At 40.7% G+C, this 18,073-nt stretch overlaps 1 protein-coding gene and 1 long non-coding RNA gene across 2 annotated transcripts; one reads left to right on the plus strand and one right to left on the minus strand.

Annotated features, from left to right (window-relative positions):
* The first annotated feature begins 4,645 nt into the window (after nucleotides 1-4,645).
* On the plus strand, nucleotides 4,646-11,788 carry zfand5a (zinc finger, AN1-type domain 5a). Its single transcript, XM_083527582.1, has 6 exons — nucleotides 4,646-4,857; nucleotides 7,042-7,203; nucleotides 7,831-7,921; nucleotides 8,587-8,693; nucleotides 10,080-10,196; nucleotides 10,354-11,788. Exons 2-6 carry the CDS (start codon nucleotides 7,047-7,049, stop codon nucleotides 10,500-10,502), a joined length of 621 nt encoding a protein of 206 aa, XP_083383708.1. The 5' UTR covers nucleotides 4,646-4,857; nucleotides 7,042-7,046; the 3' UTR covers nucleotides 10,503-11,788.
* LOC310718663 lies at nucleotides 11,365-14,927 on the minus strand. The gene is made up of 2 exons (XR_014531209.1): nucleotides 14,806-14,927; nucleotides 11,365-14,762 (listed from the first exon to the last, which is right to left on the minus strand). It is a non-coding gene; the product is annotated as an uncharacterized lncRNA (long non-coding RNA).
* Nucleotides 14,928-18,073: the final 3,146 nt, after the last annotated feature.

The raw sequence follows: 18,073 nt of genomic DNA on the forward strand, positions 1-18,073 counted from the left end.
GAGAAAATGATCTAACTGCAGTGGGAGAGGCTTAAGATTACAGTCCCGGGACAGAACTGACTCAGCAGCTGCTCTAATTATTTTATGAAAGACGTATCGAACTGAAATGGGAGAGTCAGGACAAGCAAATCTCTGATTTACGTAAGCCTCGTTTTGGGGGAATCTACGTTTCATACGGTTTGTTTCTATCCAGATGGGGATGAACCTAAAAATATACGACTTGACGTAAAATGCGCTTGACGTAATATTCCCAGAGAAGCATGGACTCCTAAAGAGACAAGGAGTGAAGTAAAGAGGGAGGGACCTGGCCGCATGACAGCAAGCAAGGCACTGAGTAAGGAGCCGTGAGCAGGATGTAGAGTTGGTCGAAGGCTGGGCCGAGGGGTGGAGAAGCAATGAAAACAAACGCGGGGAAACCCGACTGCGTGTGTGTGTTTGTTTATGCACAGTAACTGCAGTGCCTGTAAGAGCATGTGGAGCAATAAAAGGAAGAAAAAAAACAACTAACCAGCACATGACATTGGAACACTGTAATGTGATACATCATATATCACAGACATTTCCTTGCCTATACAAACAAGGCGCGTTATTCGAGGAACGGAGTCTGCTTGGGGAAGATACTGAAGATACTGAAGTCCCTGCAGTAGGTTGTTAATGAAGAAAAAAAAAGGATCATGTATATGGGATTCTGCCTCATGTAAAGCCAAAGCCCAAATGTAGCCTTTTTGGGCTTAGTAAATGAGAGCCAGCATTTCTGTTCAGTAAGCAAGCTACAAAACATCTCAGTGGTTTTGCTGAATCACTAATAAAACGCCTGTTTAACATTGTAGGTATAAACACGATAATTCTGCGACCTTCTTTAGATTGTTATCAAAGAATGAAATACTTCGCTTAGTTTGAACACCTTACAAGACAAACTTGGGCACATAATCAGTGTGGTAAACAAGGGGTCATCAAGTGCATCTGTCTTTCAACATCAGACACCATCACTCATGCAATCTAGCAGGAAGGGTCAGTCAGGCCCTGTCCCAGAGACAAGCCCCAGTTCCACCATTAAAGCATGCTCCACACCATTGGTTATGTCTAACTTGGCTGACACAGGACAGATGTACATCTATCAGGCATAAGATAAACCAAGATAAACCTTTATTCGTCCCACAGTGGGGAAATTTCTTAGCATTAGGAAAGTATTTCTTAGTATTCATAATATTATGACCCTCTGCCTAATATTGTGTCGGTCCCCCTTTAGCTGGCAAAACAGTCCTGACCTGTTGAACATTAACAGCATTAACTTCTTCATCAGTTTGAGCTACAGTAACTCGTCTGTTGGATCGGATCACATGGGTCAGCCTTTGCTCCCCACATGCATAGAGCCTCAGCCGCCCGTGACCCCGTCACTGTTTCACCACTGTTCCTTCCTTGGGCCATTTTTATAAATGCTGACCACTGCAGACCAAAAACATCCTACAAGGCCTTTGTCGAACTCGCTCAAATCCTTACGCTCGCCCATTTTTCCTGCTTCGAACACGTCAACTTTGAAGTCAAAATGTTCACTTGCTGCCAAATAAATATATTTACCCACTAACAGGTGCCACGATGAAGAGATAATCAGTGTCGTTCATAATGTTATAATGTCAATGGTTTGCCTGATTGGTGTATGCAATACAGTCCAGTGAATAACAAGTACAATCTGTAGAGGCATCTCAAGGAACCTTGTTTATGTTCAAATAAACAAAAACAAAAACCACATTTAGCTAGCTCATTGTTGTGACTAAATATGAGTAAAAAGTCTTGGGAAGACCTATTACGGTGGAATCTGATTGTCTCTATTCAATCCCAAAATTGTGCAAAATTAAAATGTATATCATTGCAGTCTGTTCCCACTGAAAGACGAACATGCAATCCAAATTATATGCAAAATAATAAAGAGCATCCACCATGTCCAGGTGTTGAAAGGGAACCGTGTGGTGCACCTGACCCTGACATGCAAATAAGCAGCTGTGACAAAGGAAGGGATTTGCGGAAGTGACGCTTTAGACAATGCTAACCCTGTGAAAGACAGAGAAAGAGAGCCAGTTACTGATTGACGTGTCATCTTTGTTATATACAAAGCAAACAAGGATGCATCAGGGCAGAAGTGATTATCATCCCAACGATAGATGACACACACACACACACGCTGTCGCAGAAACAGGCCGAAACTAGTTCAACATTTTTTTTTTTAAACTCTACTCCTGGCCCACTCCCTTCTCTCTTTTACACACACACTTTTCTTAAGACACCTGCGATTTTTTATTTTTTTGCCAGCTCTCTCAGGTTACGCCTCCCATAAGAGATCCAATACACAAAGAAATTGCAAAGCAACCAGGTTAACCATTATGTTACTATGGATTGCATTTTAAGCCAAAAATTAAACTTGTAGCAATTCTTATTTCTATTACAAATCTTTTATAGATCTGAGTATCAGTGAGACACAAATATATAAATAAATGCATCATTAAAAAAAATTTTCACTAGTTTTAAGATAACTGAATTATAGGATGCGACATCCATCTCTAATGTCAACAGAACAAGGTTCAAGGCACTGATGGCTCTTCAGTTATCTTAAAACTAGTGAAAAGTAAGCTCATAACCCCCCCGAGGCTGAACGAGTCCATACGCTGAGCAAAAAAACGTCTCGAGTTCTGAGAAAGACGAATGCGGGTACATTAGGTGGATAGAACGCACGTGAAGAGCGGAGGCAGAAAAAACAGATACACTCAGTTCCACATAGTAAATCTACATCAGTCACTTTACACCAAGCCTTTCGCTGTGGATGTGTAGCCACCCAGCAAAACAGCTGCATTTTCACAATACGAGCTCGTATTTCGGCGTGAAGGAATCTCAAATCGTACAGACACCAACATACAAATGATCCTGCTTTTTAATCTGCTGATGATTTGCTCATTACTGATTACATCTTGAAAAATGCTTCGCTTGACATGAACAACTTCCTCATTTCAGACAAGTCTTCCACGCTCCCTGATAATCTTACTGTGACTTTTCAACTTTCTGTGGCCTGTGTGTTAACGTGATCAGCTATAACGATATCAGTGTGAAAACGATGTCAGTATGGGAGAAAGGGTGGGATACAGACGTATTAATCTTTCCCCAAAAAAAGTGACTTTATATTTTTGATTCATCCAAAAGTAAAAGCATTTTTTGTACCACTGATCTAACACAATATTTCCCCAGAAAAGTCCCCAATTTCCAGCCTTCACAGCTTCAAACACCTCCTTATTTTTTTTATGGTTTCATTTTCAGTTTGTTCATTAGATGGTACCTGCATTCAATGACAAAGTCTACCAGAATACAAACTAAAAAAAAAAAAATTGCACAGCCTAACTATTTTATATCTTGAATGGCTGGATGTACTAGAGAATTGGTTTAACCCGTTCACTGTATGGGAAATTGCAAAACATTATTTAGTAAATTTGATGCATCATCCCCTTAAAGCTTCTTCAATTTATGCACTGTGTGTGTGGTAAAACAAGCACATGCATTAAAAACATTTGTTGACTGTTTCACACTTTTATCGTACGAATGTGGCAGCATAAGTATAGTGTTTCGAGACTTCCTGTGAGAGCGTGAAGAATGACACTGAATACGTCTTTCTCTCTGCAGCATCCCCAAATGCACAAATAATTCATGCACATTCGCTCGTTCCTCCCTGGTGTGCTTGTGAGAAAGAACTGCCCTTTTGTGGTTAAGCATTTCCATTTTTTTCAAGAAGCAGCGTGTACGTCTGGAACATTTTAAAGAATTTACAGACGAACCAATTTCTTCAAACACCTCTTCAGTCTTATTAGGATTTTGGACCTGGCCAGGGGCAGAGCAGCCACAATCTACACAACTCGTGGGAGATTCTAAAATAGAAAGAATTTTAGAAAGAATTTCTAACAGTCTGATTTAGGGGGCTCAGTGGTCAAGAGTTTGGGTTACTGATCAGAAGGTTGGAGGTTTAAGCCCCAGTATTGCCAAGCTGCCAATCTTGGGCTGTCAAGCTAGGCTTAACACTTTGTGTTTCAGGGATTCTTTATCATGGCTGATCCTGATGTTAGCTACCTGAATGTACTGTAATGTACATGTGAAAAGTAAAAAAAAAAAAAAAAAACCTCCTGTTTAAGATATTCAGAATATACTGAATGATGATGATCTTGTATGAGATTAGACCATGCGATCAAAGAAAGGTTCTGCCTCTGCCACCGAGCATCATCACGTTCCGGGTTCCTGTAAACAAAAAAAAGCAGGGTCCTATTACAGTGTTATAAAAGGGTGTTTGGGTATTAAGCACACTTTGTTTACTGTTCATGCACTGGCATGGCCACTTTGAGGATTTGTTATCATGTTGATTGCAACATTTCTGGCCCCGACTTTCATTTCATCATCTGCTTGTCGGTGGACACTTTTCCATGATGCAGTAGTAGTAGTAGCTTCAAAGATCATTAGTCATCAGGACATATGTGGTAAACGAATACTTTTTCTTCAGATGACATTTCCGTTCAGCCCATTTCACCGACCTCACATCCAGCGTGACCAATAGGGGGCCGACTTTGCCGATTTGACGTGTACAGTCCCGCCTTTTGACTAAAGAAGGAAACAACAGCGTGAAAGAAAAGAAGGGAAGATTGGGGTGGGGGGAGAGCGAAAGAAAGAGAGAGAGAGAGAGAGAGACAGGACAGGACAGAACAGAACAGAACAAAATAAGAGACTGCTGTGCTGGAGTAGTTCATACAGCGTTGTCCTCGAAACAAAGCCTGTGGACAGACAAACAAACGGAGCAACAGATCCGTCCTGGTTCTTTAATCGATTAAAAAGGTACGTACGATGCGATTGTGACGTTCAAATGGGATTATTTGAAAGAATAAGAAGGTTAAAGGTTTTGCTGACGTGTAGTAAACAGGTAAGACATTCAAAGTGACGATGGTATAGAGAGAAAGAAGGGGGGGATACAAAGAGGATATAGAGAGTACGGGTGGGTCCTGTTAGACACAACAAAAATCACCATTATTCTATAATATAGTCTTGCCTTAAATAAAAAATAAAAAACCAAACACAACACAGGATATGGAAGATGGCTAACCACCTGGCAGACTGAGTCACACTGACATTGAAATGTCCTCAAAATTGTAGTGATAAATGAGAGCAAATGTCGAAGCGATGAATCGCTGGCCTGCTCCCTAATCCTCTTATTGTCTATTGTTTTTTGTTCGGTTAGTTCCCTAATAAAAGCTTTCTTTGTGACAAAAAAAAGGGAGGAAAACCTCTTTAGCTAGCCGGGGTTGTTTTTTTCGACGCTAGTACCAGACTAGCTTCCTTAATTACAGTCTGAAGTGAAAAGGAAGTACTGCTTTAAAGGACAAAGGACAGGGGGAAACACACAAAAAGAGACTGTTTTTAATTAACTAATACAAACTAACTCATGTATATGTCGTCTTGCTTATTTTCAATCCACTTTATTTCATTAGTAAAGGAGTGAGGTCTCTCCTTACCGAGTTGCTAAGCAAAACCTTGGTGAAAAAAACAGCCAAAGCGTTAGCTTCGTTAGCTCCCCCCCCCCCCCGCTTTTTTTTCCAGTTTTATCTGGTCAGAGATGAATAATCGCTGTTGTGGGGGTTAGTCGGTGTGTAAATGGTGAACAATTTCGATATAAACGCCGTAAAGGTGGCGGTAACAATCACTTCAGGCGAATTTCTGAATAATTCTGACAGGCTGAACATAGAGAGAGAGAGAGAGAGGTGTATATTATATATATATATATATATATATATATATATATATATATATATATATATATATTAGTGCGCGTGTACGGAATATAAGCTCTCGCGTGAACCCTTTACATTTCAAATCGTAACGGTTGACCGTGCGCGAGACCTTCAAACGTAACAAATGTGAAATTTCCCTCAAACAAAAAAACCCCTCACGATTATAGATACTGGTGTAACACGACTCTTGTTACTTCAGTTTGCCCACCAAAACAAAAGAGTTTGGGGTGGGACAAAGGGTGGTGATTATAGATTAGTCACAGGAACGGGTGATCAGTGATTAGTCAAATGGGGACAGTGGTGAAAATTTGTTGGTCATTGGGAACAGTAGTAATCAATGATTAGTTATGGGGAACAGTGGTGATTAGTCCTGGTGGACATTGGTGATCAATGACTGGTCATGGGGACAATGGTGATTAGTGGTTTGTCAGGAGGGAACATTAGTGGGTAATAATTTGTCCTTTGGGACAGTGATTATCAATGATTAGTCTTGGGGACAGGGTTAATTAGTGATTAGTTACAGGGAACAGTAATGATTAGTAATTGGGGCAATCTTTGTGAGCAGTGATCACTGAATTTGTATTTGTCAGTTATATTTACTATAGGAAATGAAGCAGATCAGAATAAATTATAACAGGAAGTAACCTATTATTAATATTGTTTAAAAAAACTTGAGTTACACAGCAAAAATGGGACCTAGATTGCAAAGTGCATGATAAAGGATGTGGTTGTCAGATGGGCTGGAGCAAAACAAACGTGTCCTAATTACCAACATGTTTACAGAAACGCAGTGATTGGACAGCTCTTAGTCACCTCAGGGAAACATTCATACAAATGTTTGTAGAAACCAGTCGATCTTGAAATAATTAGTACCAAAAGTGGGGGGAAAAAAACTATGAAAACTTCTTTCTCAAGGTGCTGTGTATTCATCACCAAGTCTTTTCCTGAAAGTTTAAAATTGATACCACACGCATTTTACTCTGGGTTATCCCTAACTCTAGGTCTTTTTTTAATAAGATTTGGGCAAGAAATCTATCGTATAGGGTTAAAGTAGTGAATTAAACACAAGGGTATGCTGTTACAGGTAATGATTTACTGCTGGGGTATTGTGATGCAGCTTTACAGGTTGTTACTGATATGAAGTTGAATATTTTCCCATTATAGCATGATCCAATCGATTTTATTCCTCTCACCATACCAGAGTAATATATTAACACAAGTAATATTTCAACAGCAACAATGGCCCAGGAGACCAATCAGAGCCCGGTTCCCATCCTTTGCACTATGGGCTGCGGTTTCTATGGCAACCCCAGGACTAATGGCATGTGCTCGGTGTGCTACAAGGAACACCTGAGTCGACAGCAGAGCAGCGATCGTAGCCCAGTGAGCCCTCTGGGTAAGTCTTGTGGCAGAGCCTTATTTTTCCTTTTCAAATGGATAACATTTCCAATCTGTCATCTGTGCCAACTAATGGTCAGTAACAAAATCCCTAGCAGGTTCAAAGTACCAGGATTGGGATGGTTTTCCATTCTGGGTTGTTAAATTGAAATATGTGTTAAGGATGTCTGTGAGAGACTTGACGTAGAAGGGACTATCTGGTCTCTCTTTCCCCTTGTCCATCACAGTGATACTAAATGATCACGTCTGTGAGCCAATCTAAACTATCTGGACAAAAGACACCTGACGTTTCCAGCTATATGTGGCTTGGACCAATCGGAACACTGACTGCACCCCAGGCCTTCTCACCTCACCTACATCAGTACCTAGTATGCGAAAGAGCACAAATCTCCACACTTCAAAATCTAGTGTAACTAGAACAGTGATTATAACAGCAGATGGGGACTAAATGTGGAATAGGATGTTTAAAAAGGTCCACAAAATTTGTCTACATATAAAGTATGTGGAAGAGGGCTGATGGTTTCTTAAAGAAGAATTTTGCCCATTTGTGTTTTGAGTGCCTCGGGAGGATTGTTGAACATTTACCGATGTTATAGCGCCACGCACATTTCTTTTTCCCGAGCAGCTGGCAGTCCTTCATCGGAGACGTCTGCCATGCAGAGACTAGAAAGCAGCCTAAAAAAAGCAGAGACAACCTGCGCAGAATCAACGTCAGAGTGAGTTTTTAACATTTTTTTTTTTTTATAAAAGGAAGAAACCTATAAAACCACAGGGTTGTGCAAACAAATAGCAAGAACGTTCTGGATAAAATGTCACTAGATATTTGTATTATTTATTGTCTGGGTTTTACTGTCCAAATTCGCATACTGCGCCACTTTAGAAAACATTTCCACAATTCAGCCAATTATCAACAAATGCTATGATACAGTGCCTTTGGGGCACAGATGGTTAAGGGCCTTGCTCAAGGGCCCAAGAGTGGCAAGTTGGTAATACTGGGTCTTGAAACCCCAACCTTCCGATCAGTAACCCAGTGCCTTAACCACAACGAAAGACCAAGACCATATGAGTAATTTGTTGAGACACGTTAGTGAACGAAGAAAATACGATTTATTTGGCAAAAGAAGAACAATCTGTCGGCCTTTTCTCCTGATAATCGTGTCTCTTCACTTGTGTGAGTTCGGCATTCTGTGTTTTGGGTGTTTACATTTCTTCATTTTTTTTGTGAGTACTTCCTTCTGTGTGTATAGTGTAGGCTTTTAAGGCCTCTATCTACAAGAAGCCTCAAGTTATGGTCAGGTGCTTTGAGCCTTTGCCAGCAGCTGTGCATGTGGTTGTGTGTATGTATCGCAAGTCAGCGGAAAATACTGTGCTGTTTCCTCAGAGGCATGTCCGCCGCAGCCTCCCTGCCTGTCACACAACAGATGACTGAGATGAGCATTTCCAGAGAGGAGAAGAGTCCGTCTCCTGCATTGAACAATGCGGAAGCAGGTAACGTACAAAATATGAGTAAATAATAATGTCTATGTTTATATAGTGTTATTTTTTCCCCTGGGGAGTAAAAAAAGCTCCTCAGTGGTGCAAGTAAAGACGGCAATTTGGAATTTGTTCTAGCTGTCTATACCTAAAGTAAAGAGCTGGTCCTCATCCTGGTTGCTGTATATTCAGTTGAATTAGTGCTCTCCTCCAAGCATGTTCAGCTTCCCCATTATGTTGCCCCAGATTCAGTTCCAGTGCTACTAGAAGACTTGCTCATTGGGGATCTTCAGGCAGTGTATCAAAGAAAAAAAGAAAAGCACTGTAAAAATGAACTTCAATTCAAGGCAACGTTTGTTGGCTGAGGTATACCTCAGGGGTTGCTAGAGTTTTGTACGATAGTTAAAAATGGCAGTTGATAACATGAAGGAAAAACTGACCGCATGTTAAAAAGTCGATCATGTCATGTTTAACATTCATTTAAACATTTCGGATGTAACATTCTGTTCCTGAAAGCCATTGTCATGTGCTGCTTTTTTTGGACAGATGTTTTTTTTTTTCTCTTTTTTTACAGAATGGATTTATTTCTGAGGCATGTCTATATAAGTTTTTGCTAGCAGACAAAATATAAACATAGAATTTCCAGATCTTTCTGGTCGCTCTCTCTCTCCACGTTACCCTACTCCCTCCTTTCTCCCTCGTGTGTTTGGGTGTGCATTTCTGCTGCGGTGTGGTTTTTGGGCACATCCCTGTGAAATTGTAGCCTCTTTTCCAAAGCCCTCAGTCAGACTTTCAGATCTCAGAAAAAACACACACACAAACATGTATGCCTGCATCCATGTGTGTTTATAAGCGTGTATACACACACACACACACACACACACACACAGGTAGTCTTCTAATTGCGATGGAGATACGTTACGACGACCCCATCGTAAGTCAAAAAATATCGTAATTCGAAGATGGTGCTACGACTGTGACAGACTTTCCTGCTTCATGCTAATTTATTATTTACATTTTCTGCTCTAAACTGATGGCTTTCCTCTTCTTTTTTTTCCACTACCAGCAGGAGACATACTTTGGCACTTTTAAGACATGCTTTTATCACTAAAATTGCTGTTTGACACAAAACAAAAAAACACTAACACTGAGACAACTTTACTCTGTCGACCGCTAGCGAGAGTGGGGCATCTCACAGGGCGAGATATACGTTGTACGTGCAGTTGGGGTGGGCGTATTGTACATCGTACGCCTGTGCCTGTTGCGTAAAATTCTAAATATTTTTGCAATTTGGCGTATCGCTATTAAGATCGAAAAATCGTAAGTCAAACCATCGTAACTAGATACAGGCTGAAGGAAAAGCAGTATGTAATTATGTCTGTACACCTCCTGCTCCCACAGTCGTTAGCCAGCCATCTTCCTCCTGTTCGCCTCTCAGCGATGTGGCAGAGAGTCCAGACTCGGGCAAACCCAAAAAGAACCGCTGCTTCACCTGCCGCAAGAGGGTCGGCCTCACAGGTGAGTATTCCCCCCCAAGAATTCTGGGTATGTGAATAGCTGTAGGTACAAATATTTTCAGTAATGCAGAATTCAGAATTCATTCCTATTCCCAGTTCCGTATCATGTATCCTTTATATAATACATAGGGCTCGTTTTTTTTTTTTCCGTCCCGCAGGTTTTGACTGTAGGTGCGGTCAGCTCTTCTGCGGTATCCACCGCTACTCGGACAAGCACAACTGCACGTACGACTACAAATCCGAAGCGGCCGCCAAGATCCGCAAAGAAAACCCTGTGGTGGTGGCCGACAAGATCCAGAGAATATAAAATGCAGGAAAAGGAGAATTATGAAAAAAAAAACGGATATCGGATAAACGGACTTGTGTTTTTCTATTACGAGAAAGAAGGCGGAGGTGGGGGACTCTTGCTAAAACAACTGCGCCGTGTGACGCCTGTGCATTAATTAGTCTTTTATTTTTTTCTTTCTTAGTTGATTTTATTTTCTTCTTTCTAAGACACTTGACTGCTATGCCAGCTCCCTGCCATAGTTCTGCTTCGATTTGTAGGTCAAGATGGCGTTTCAGGAAGCCATTAATCCTGTTTTTCGTTCACGAGCTGAATGACTGTCTTGCTCTTTGCTTTGGTTCAAGATAGAAGAAAAAAAAGTGAAAACTCAAGGCTGCATCTTTTCAGGATACCGATGCGAACGTATATATCAAGCTATACATGATACTAAGTATTGGATTGTTGCTTTTCTAGAAATCACATGGTTTGCCAAAACGAGGTTGTGCAATTTAGAGCTGTTAGCAGGACGTTCTATGGATTATTTTATTTTTGATTTTTTTTTTCCTGCTACTATTATCTTCCAGTCAGGATTTAGAAGACACGCCTTTTCTTTCCACTCAAGCCTATTCAGTAAAAGTCAAATAGGTCGACTTTTCGTCTAAGCTGCCTGTGTGGTCATCATCCATTCATCGCCGCCTCCCCTTATAACAAATTCATAATGTGAACATGCTACTGTGACCCGCTGGTGGATGATCGATCCGAAGGCAGCGTCGTCATCGTTCTGGCTTTTTTTTTTTTTTTTTTTTTTCTTCACATTTTTCTCACAGCACACGAGCTCACAGCCATGCGGCCAATACTATTATCATTATTATAATTATTGTTATTACTACAGATACCATGGGGGTTGTATTTGTTCTTTTTTTGTTCTTGTTCATTCGAGTGCGGTTATTTGGGCTTTTTTTTTTTTTTCTTTTTTGGTGTGTGCGTGAGAAGAGATTTTTCCTGAGTCCATTAGGTTTGGACATTTGAAATCTCAACAAATGGATCAGTGTTTTTTTCTTTCAATGTCAGTGGGCACTAGGACCCATAACTGACATCCTCTTACCATGAGCGTGAGTTTTTTGTAACGGCTCCGGGAGTGACAAAACCGTACCGTAACGTGTCTGTTTGGAGTTTTAATTTCTGCTATTAGTTATATGCAAATTTGTACAAAAAAAAAAAGACAAACTGTTCGTATTTATGTATTACATTTAATCCTTTTACTCACCATTAATGCAAAAAAATAGTATTGTAAATAAAAATGTACAGAATAAAAATAGCCAAAACTGTGTCATGAATCCTGTGTGTGTGTGTGTGTGTGTGTGTGTGGAATATATAGTAAGTCGATATAGCGTAAGATTAGGGTTAGAAATTACAGTATATAATTTAGCAAAACAGCAATTTACACAATTAATTTACCCATCCTCATCTGGGTTGCACCGAATGTCCATTTATTACAGATAAACGATGTTGCGGTGTACAGTGATGATCAGAGCAAACTGTAGTCCTGAGTCAATGTTTCTGTTGACAGTAACTACAGTCCAAATCCATCTTTAAAGCTCCTGTTCTTACTCTGGAATTTCATGGAACCCCCACAAGGTGTTGATGAGAAACCGTCCCCAACTGCAAAGAGAGACCTCCATCACATAATGTATAAACTTGACAGTGTATATGTATTTGGCGGTGGATGTTTCACCAGTGGAGAGCGGAGCATGCGTTTGCCTGCCATATGAACCACTCAATATTTTTTTTTTACAATTTTGTCATATTGCTATCATCAGTCATAAGTTAACCATCATAACTCTGGGGCCCATCTGTAATATAGTCTATAAAGTAGAATTAGACACTGGATACTTTGATTTATAAGGCGATGTTTGACATTTATCATAATTTATTATTATATATATAATTATTTTTTAACTTGTTTCTTTTGAAAAGTAATCAGCATGTACATGTTGCTAAATACCTCGAAAAAGTAAAGTTGTCTGTCCTAAAGACTTTACTGTGGCGGAAAATCCTACTGCTGGCGCTAGGTATATATTATATCTATCTTTATATTAGAAAACAACAGGTTTATAGAAATCTATATGCCTCTTTAAACTTTATAGCAACCATAATGTATTTAACCAAACACATATTTACTTTGTAGCCAGAAGTACCCATGTTTCATAATACACTATAACAACAAATGATTAGTATGTGCCTCTTTTTTGAACATCCCATTCCAAATTAAGTCACTGTTTACTGTTATAAAGACCTTCACTCTTCTAGGAAGATGTTCCATTAGAATTTGTGGAGATTTGTGCTCATTCAGTCACAAGGGTGTTAGTAAAGAGGTAGTAAAGAGGCCTGGGGTGCAGTCAGTGTTCAATAGAGTTGAGGGTTAAAGCTCTAAAGCAGGGGGATCTTCCACACAATTCCAGCCCATGTAAAGCATGTCTTCATTGAACTGGCTTTGTGCACAGGTGCATTGTCAAGCTGGAAGAGGTGTTTCTTATATGAAGGTAAAAGCACCAAAAGACAATCTATACAATTGTCCAACTTTCTGCTATCATTTTGGAGAAGAGGCACATATGGCTGCAAAAAAGTCTGCTGTCGCGATTATTTTATTTATAGCGTATAATCCCCAACTGTAACAGCGTCCTTTAGGAACGCAGCAAATGTCTCGAGAGCTGGCCGAAGGCAAGAATTTGCCGGATGCGCAGGTGTGATGACAGCTGCCTGATGGCTTTAGCTGCTGTAGTCAGGAAGGAGCTTGTTCCAACAACGTCGAACTGACCTGGGAACAGCTGGAGAGGGGTGTGTTAACAGGTGCCGATTTCACACATACGTTATGGGTGCTAACGTTCTTGCTTTGAAAACACAGCTCTTTTTATGAACGAGCACAAATCTACACAACCACTCCACAACAACCGCCTTTCCAGAAGAGTGGAGGTATTATAAGAGCAATGGGATGTTTAATGTGTGTTTCCTATAGAGGATCCGCTTTCTGAGCAGCACGGCCCATTACTCAGCGTAATAATGTCTGGAAAGAGAATCAGTGTGATTGCAAATGCGGCTGTGGAAAACATGACCGTTTTTGCCGGCCATATGAGGCATACTTTCTACATCCCGTATGAACTTACTGACTTAATCCTGATTACTCAAGTCACAGGGGATGTCTGGAAGGCCGAGTGGCCATGTTTGTCCATATGGATCATGTGAGGTACGGGAAGGAGAAGGGAAAAGAGATATTATAGTAGATGACTCTTGCTAAGCAGCATGCTTTGGGAATTGTTCCCAAGAACACATTTCTACATCTTTGGGCAATAAAAATTCCAATATTTGAGAGTAGCATGAGTATATGATTAAAGAAAGTAATTTGTTCAGTGTGTGTGTGTGTGTGTGTGTGTGTGTGTGTGTGTGTCTGTGTGTGTGGTGTTTGCAATTCGAGCATGGCTGTTGCCACAGGAAGTTCTCAAATGGGTTAGATTAGATGGGATTACAGTAGATTTGCAAACTCCACTGACACACTAAAACATGCCACCCCCCCTTACACACACACACACACACACACACACACACATGCACTGTGGGAGTAGGATTGGAGGTTAAAGCCCTAGTGAGGCTGTTTCTATTATACAGGCTTTGTTTATAGATAAGATTGGTGTGTGTGTGTGTGTGTGTGTGTGTGTGTGTGTGTGTGTGTGTGTGTGTGTGTGTGTGTGTGTGTGTGTGTTTTTTGGGGGTTGTTCTTGTTGGACATCCAAAATGTCCTCACAAGGTTTGACCAGAGCCAGAACATTTCTTTTCGGTTGCTGGGATCCATTTTTTTAGGTGTTTTCATTATAATATCAATAAAAGGCGTGTGTGTGTGTGTGTGTGTGTGTGTGTGTGTGTGTGTGTGTAACTATGTGTGTGAGTGTGGGGGGCGGGGTAGGGGGAGGGGACGAATCCTCGTAAAGCTTCATCTGACTCATCACTTCTGTGAGTCACAGACAAGAGATCCTGAGATAAGAAGTGACGTCATTGCCATTGAGAACACAAGACGCCTACAAGACGCGCCGCCCCCTCACATGAACTCCACTCAGGATTTGTTGGGGGTTCGTATAGCCTCGAGTCAAACACAAGCACACACACACCCTTTATGTAAAGTAGATATGATTATGACACATTCAGTAGATATGATTATTTTAGAAATGTGTGTGCCCTTAATCTTGCATTCATGTAACTTTATAGTGACAGACAAGGACACAGTGTACTACCAGATTCTTCTCTCTCTCTCTCACACACACACACACACACACACACACACACACACACACACACACACACACACACACACACACACACACACACACACACACACCTCCACATGTTCCTAGCATCACGCTGTCTGGCAAGCCTGTGTTTTTCAGTGTAACTGAACTGCTGTTTAGGCCTTTCCCATTGCCGCCTTCTTCCTTTTGCATGTCTTTTTATAAATTTCCTGAGCACACTGTTCTGTAGCAGCGCTCGAAATCGTGGTCATGCAAAACAAATGCAAAAGACGAAGGAAATTTTCTTTGCTATAAGGGAGCGAAATCATTTAATAATTAATGACAGTTTATTCGGCAAACTTGAACAGGAAGATTCTGATTTCGATATGTTAAATACTTAGTTCTTTATTTCCCTTAGTATCTGCAAAATGTATAATAATAACAATAGAAACATGTAGAAATGTAGCAAATCTATTTAGAATTGGGCACAAAGTCCCACACTACAATACATCCATTATATGAATAGACGTTTTGGGACACCCGACTTTTCCAGCCATATGAATCAGAATTGGGTTTAGTGGCCAAGGAATTTAGTTCCAGCTATTGGTGACTCTCAAAAGTACAGACATAAATATCAACACTATACATTTATCCTATAGACGAGACTATACAGACAATACAGATTGAATTATCTTCCTCAAACTGTTACCACAAAGTTGGATTTACAGTTGGATAGTATGCCTTTGGTAGCAAGAAATGTCCCTTTGAAAACCCAAAAAAGACCCAGTTCCAGCATTTCAATGCACCAGTGCACAAATCCAGCTCCATGAAGATACATTTTACATGGGTTGGAGAACTTTTGCCATAGAGCTCTGACCCCAGGCCTCCTCATCTCACCCACATAAGAACCTGATTTTACTAAAACCCTTTTGTCTGAATGAATTTCCACAAATCTCCAAAAGCACACTCCAAAATCTGGTGGAACATCTTCCCAGAAAAATAGAGGTTATATATAAGAGCAAATAAGCACTAAATGTGTAATGGGATGTTCAAAAAAGCACATATGATATGGTTAGGTGTCCACAAACCCTTGTCCATATGTCCATATTGAATACAAAACATTTTTTTTTCTGATGCAATTTCCTTAACTAAGAAAATTGTGTTTCTAGAATTCATTACAAAAAATGTGCACTTGATGGAAAATGTATGTATTATAAGAAGAATATTTGTGGTGTTATAGTAAAATGATCGAATTTCATCACTATTTTACTCCAAACCTTTCTGAAATGCTTCCCACCAATCAATGACTTGGTGGCGACAATGCATACTGCACAATTTCATTTTGCTGGAAATTAATTTTTTATTTTCATGTTGATGGTTGTGTTTGGTAATTTACACAGTTTTAGGTCGTTTTTGAGTCTCCAAATCTCTGCATGAGTGTAAGGTTAAAGTGGGAGTAATGCAGATGTTGCCACTCCCTTTCCTCAATCGTTACCATGTGCATATACACATTGGGGCTACTGTAATGCTGCTGCTGATTTATCTGTAAGATTAAAGCTTTAGTCCTGACTGCACCATTTCCCATACCATTCCCAGGTTTATAACATTCCCTAGTGTCAGTTCCAGAGTTTGCTTTACCTTGGTTTATCAGTTCAAATCTGAGTTTCTTCCTCAATATCAAATCTCTTTGAGACACCCCTTAATGTTAAATCCAGGCCTTCTTTTCCCTTCCTCTGTCTATTCCAAAGCCCAGTTCTTTCCCACATATTAATTTCCAGGTCCTGTCTTGTCCTCAGCAGTATTTTAAAGTCTTAATCCTTTGTCTGATTAAGGCTCTGCTCCAGCTCCCATATCCAGGGATCCATCCTGCTTCAGCATCTTGTCCTGATCTTTTCAACAACACGATAGATCTGAATGTTCCTGAAAACTCCCTTTCTAAACATTTGCCACATGTCCCAATGCAATTCTAATTCAGTCCCCAGTGTTAGTTCAATTCAATTCAATTCATTTTTATTTGTATAGCGCTTTTAACAATGAACATTGTCTCAAAGCAGCTTTACACCGATAATGCGGTGATTAAAAATGAATATGTTCTTTATTAGTAAGTTTGTCCCTGATGAGCAAGCCGGTGGCAACTGTGGCAAGGAAAAACTCCCCGAGATGGCATAAGGAAGAAACCTTGAGAGGAACCAGACTCAAGAGGGAACCCATCCTCATCTGGGTTACACCGAATGTCCATTTGTGGCAGGTATACAATGTTGCGGGGTACAGGGATGATGATCAAAAGCGAACTGTATTCCTGAGTCAGTGTAGGAGACTGTTGACATCAACTACAGTCCAATCATCCTCAAAGCTCCCGTTCTTACTCCGGAATTTTATGGAACCACCCAAGGCGTTGATGACAAACCTTCCCCAGCTGCACAGAGTGGCCTCCAGTCAAAGAGAACACTATCCAGAGGCAGGCCTGGACGAAGTGGGAAGATCCACGGAGGGGAGAGGGGCAGGAACAGTGGTCACGGGAGCCTCAGGAGCATGTTTAACTCAACCGAGAGAGAGAGAGAGAGAGAGAGAGAGAGAGAGAGAGAGAGAGAGAGAGAGAGAGAGAGAGAAGAGGGTGACAGGAAGAGAAGGATATGGATTATTAAGTGTACCTATTGTTGCATGAGAGTTAGTCACTGTGCAGTTTGGACTCTGGCAAGACTCGCTATGGCAGCATAACTAAAAGGGAGAACCAGAAGGCAACACAGACATGAGGGATCTCTGGGATAAGAGACGACCCACTACACCACCATCAACAAACCTGAGTGAACGCGTGAATGTGAGGGGACGACAGCATACAAATATTCCAGTTTACCAAACACTCTATATCAATGTTCCCTCCAGATCTGAGCCTTTACCTGAGAAAAAATCTACTGATTAAAGGCTCGACTGAATAAATATGTTTTCAACCTCGACTTAAACACTGAGACTGTGTCTGAGTCCCGAACACTGATAGGAAGGCTGTTCCATAACTGCGGGGCTTTATAAGAGAAAGATCTGCCCCCTGCTGTAATCTTCATTATTGGAGGAACCAACAGATAGCCAGCACCTTTTGATCTAAGTAGGCGTGGAGAATCATACTGGTACAGAAGTTCACTCAGATACTGCGGTGCGAGACCGTTAAGTGCTTTATACGTAAGTAGTAGTATTTTATAATCAATGCGAGATTTGATTGGGAGCCAGTGTAGACTGATTAATACAGGGGTGATGTGGTCATATTTCCTAGATCTAGTGAGGACTCTTGCTGCTGCATTCTGAACTAACTGAAGCTTATTTATGCACTTACTCGCACACCCA

Source organism: Silurus aristotelis (genome assembly GCF_946808225.1).
Source record: "Silurus aristotelis genome assembly, chromosome: 23".
Lineage (NCBI taxonomy): Eukaryota > Metazoa > Chordata > Actinopteri > Siluriformes > Siluridae > Silurus > Silurus aristotelis.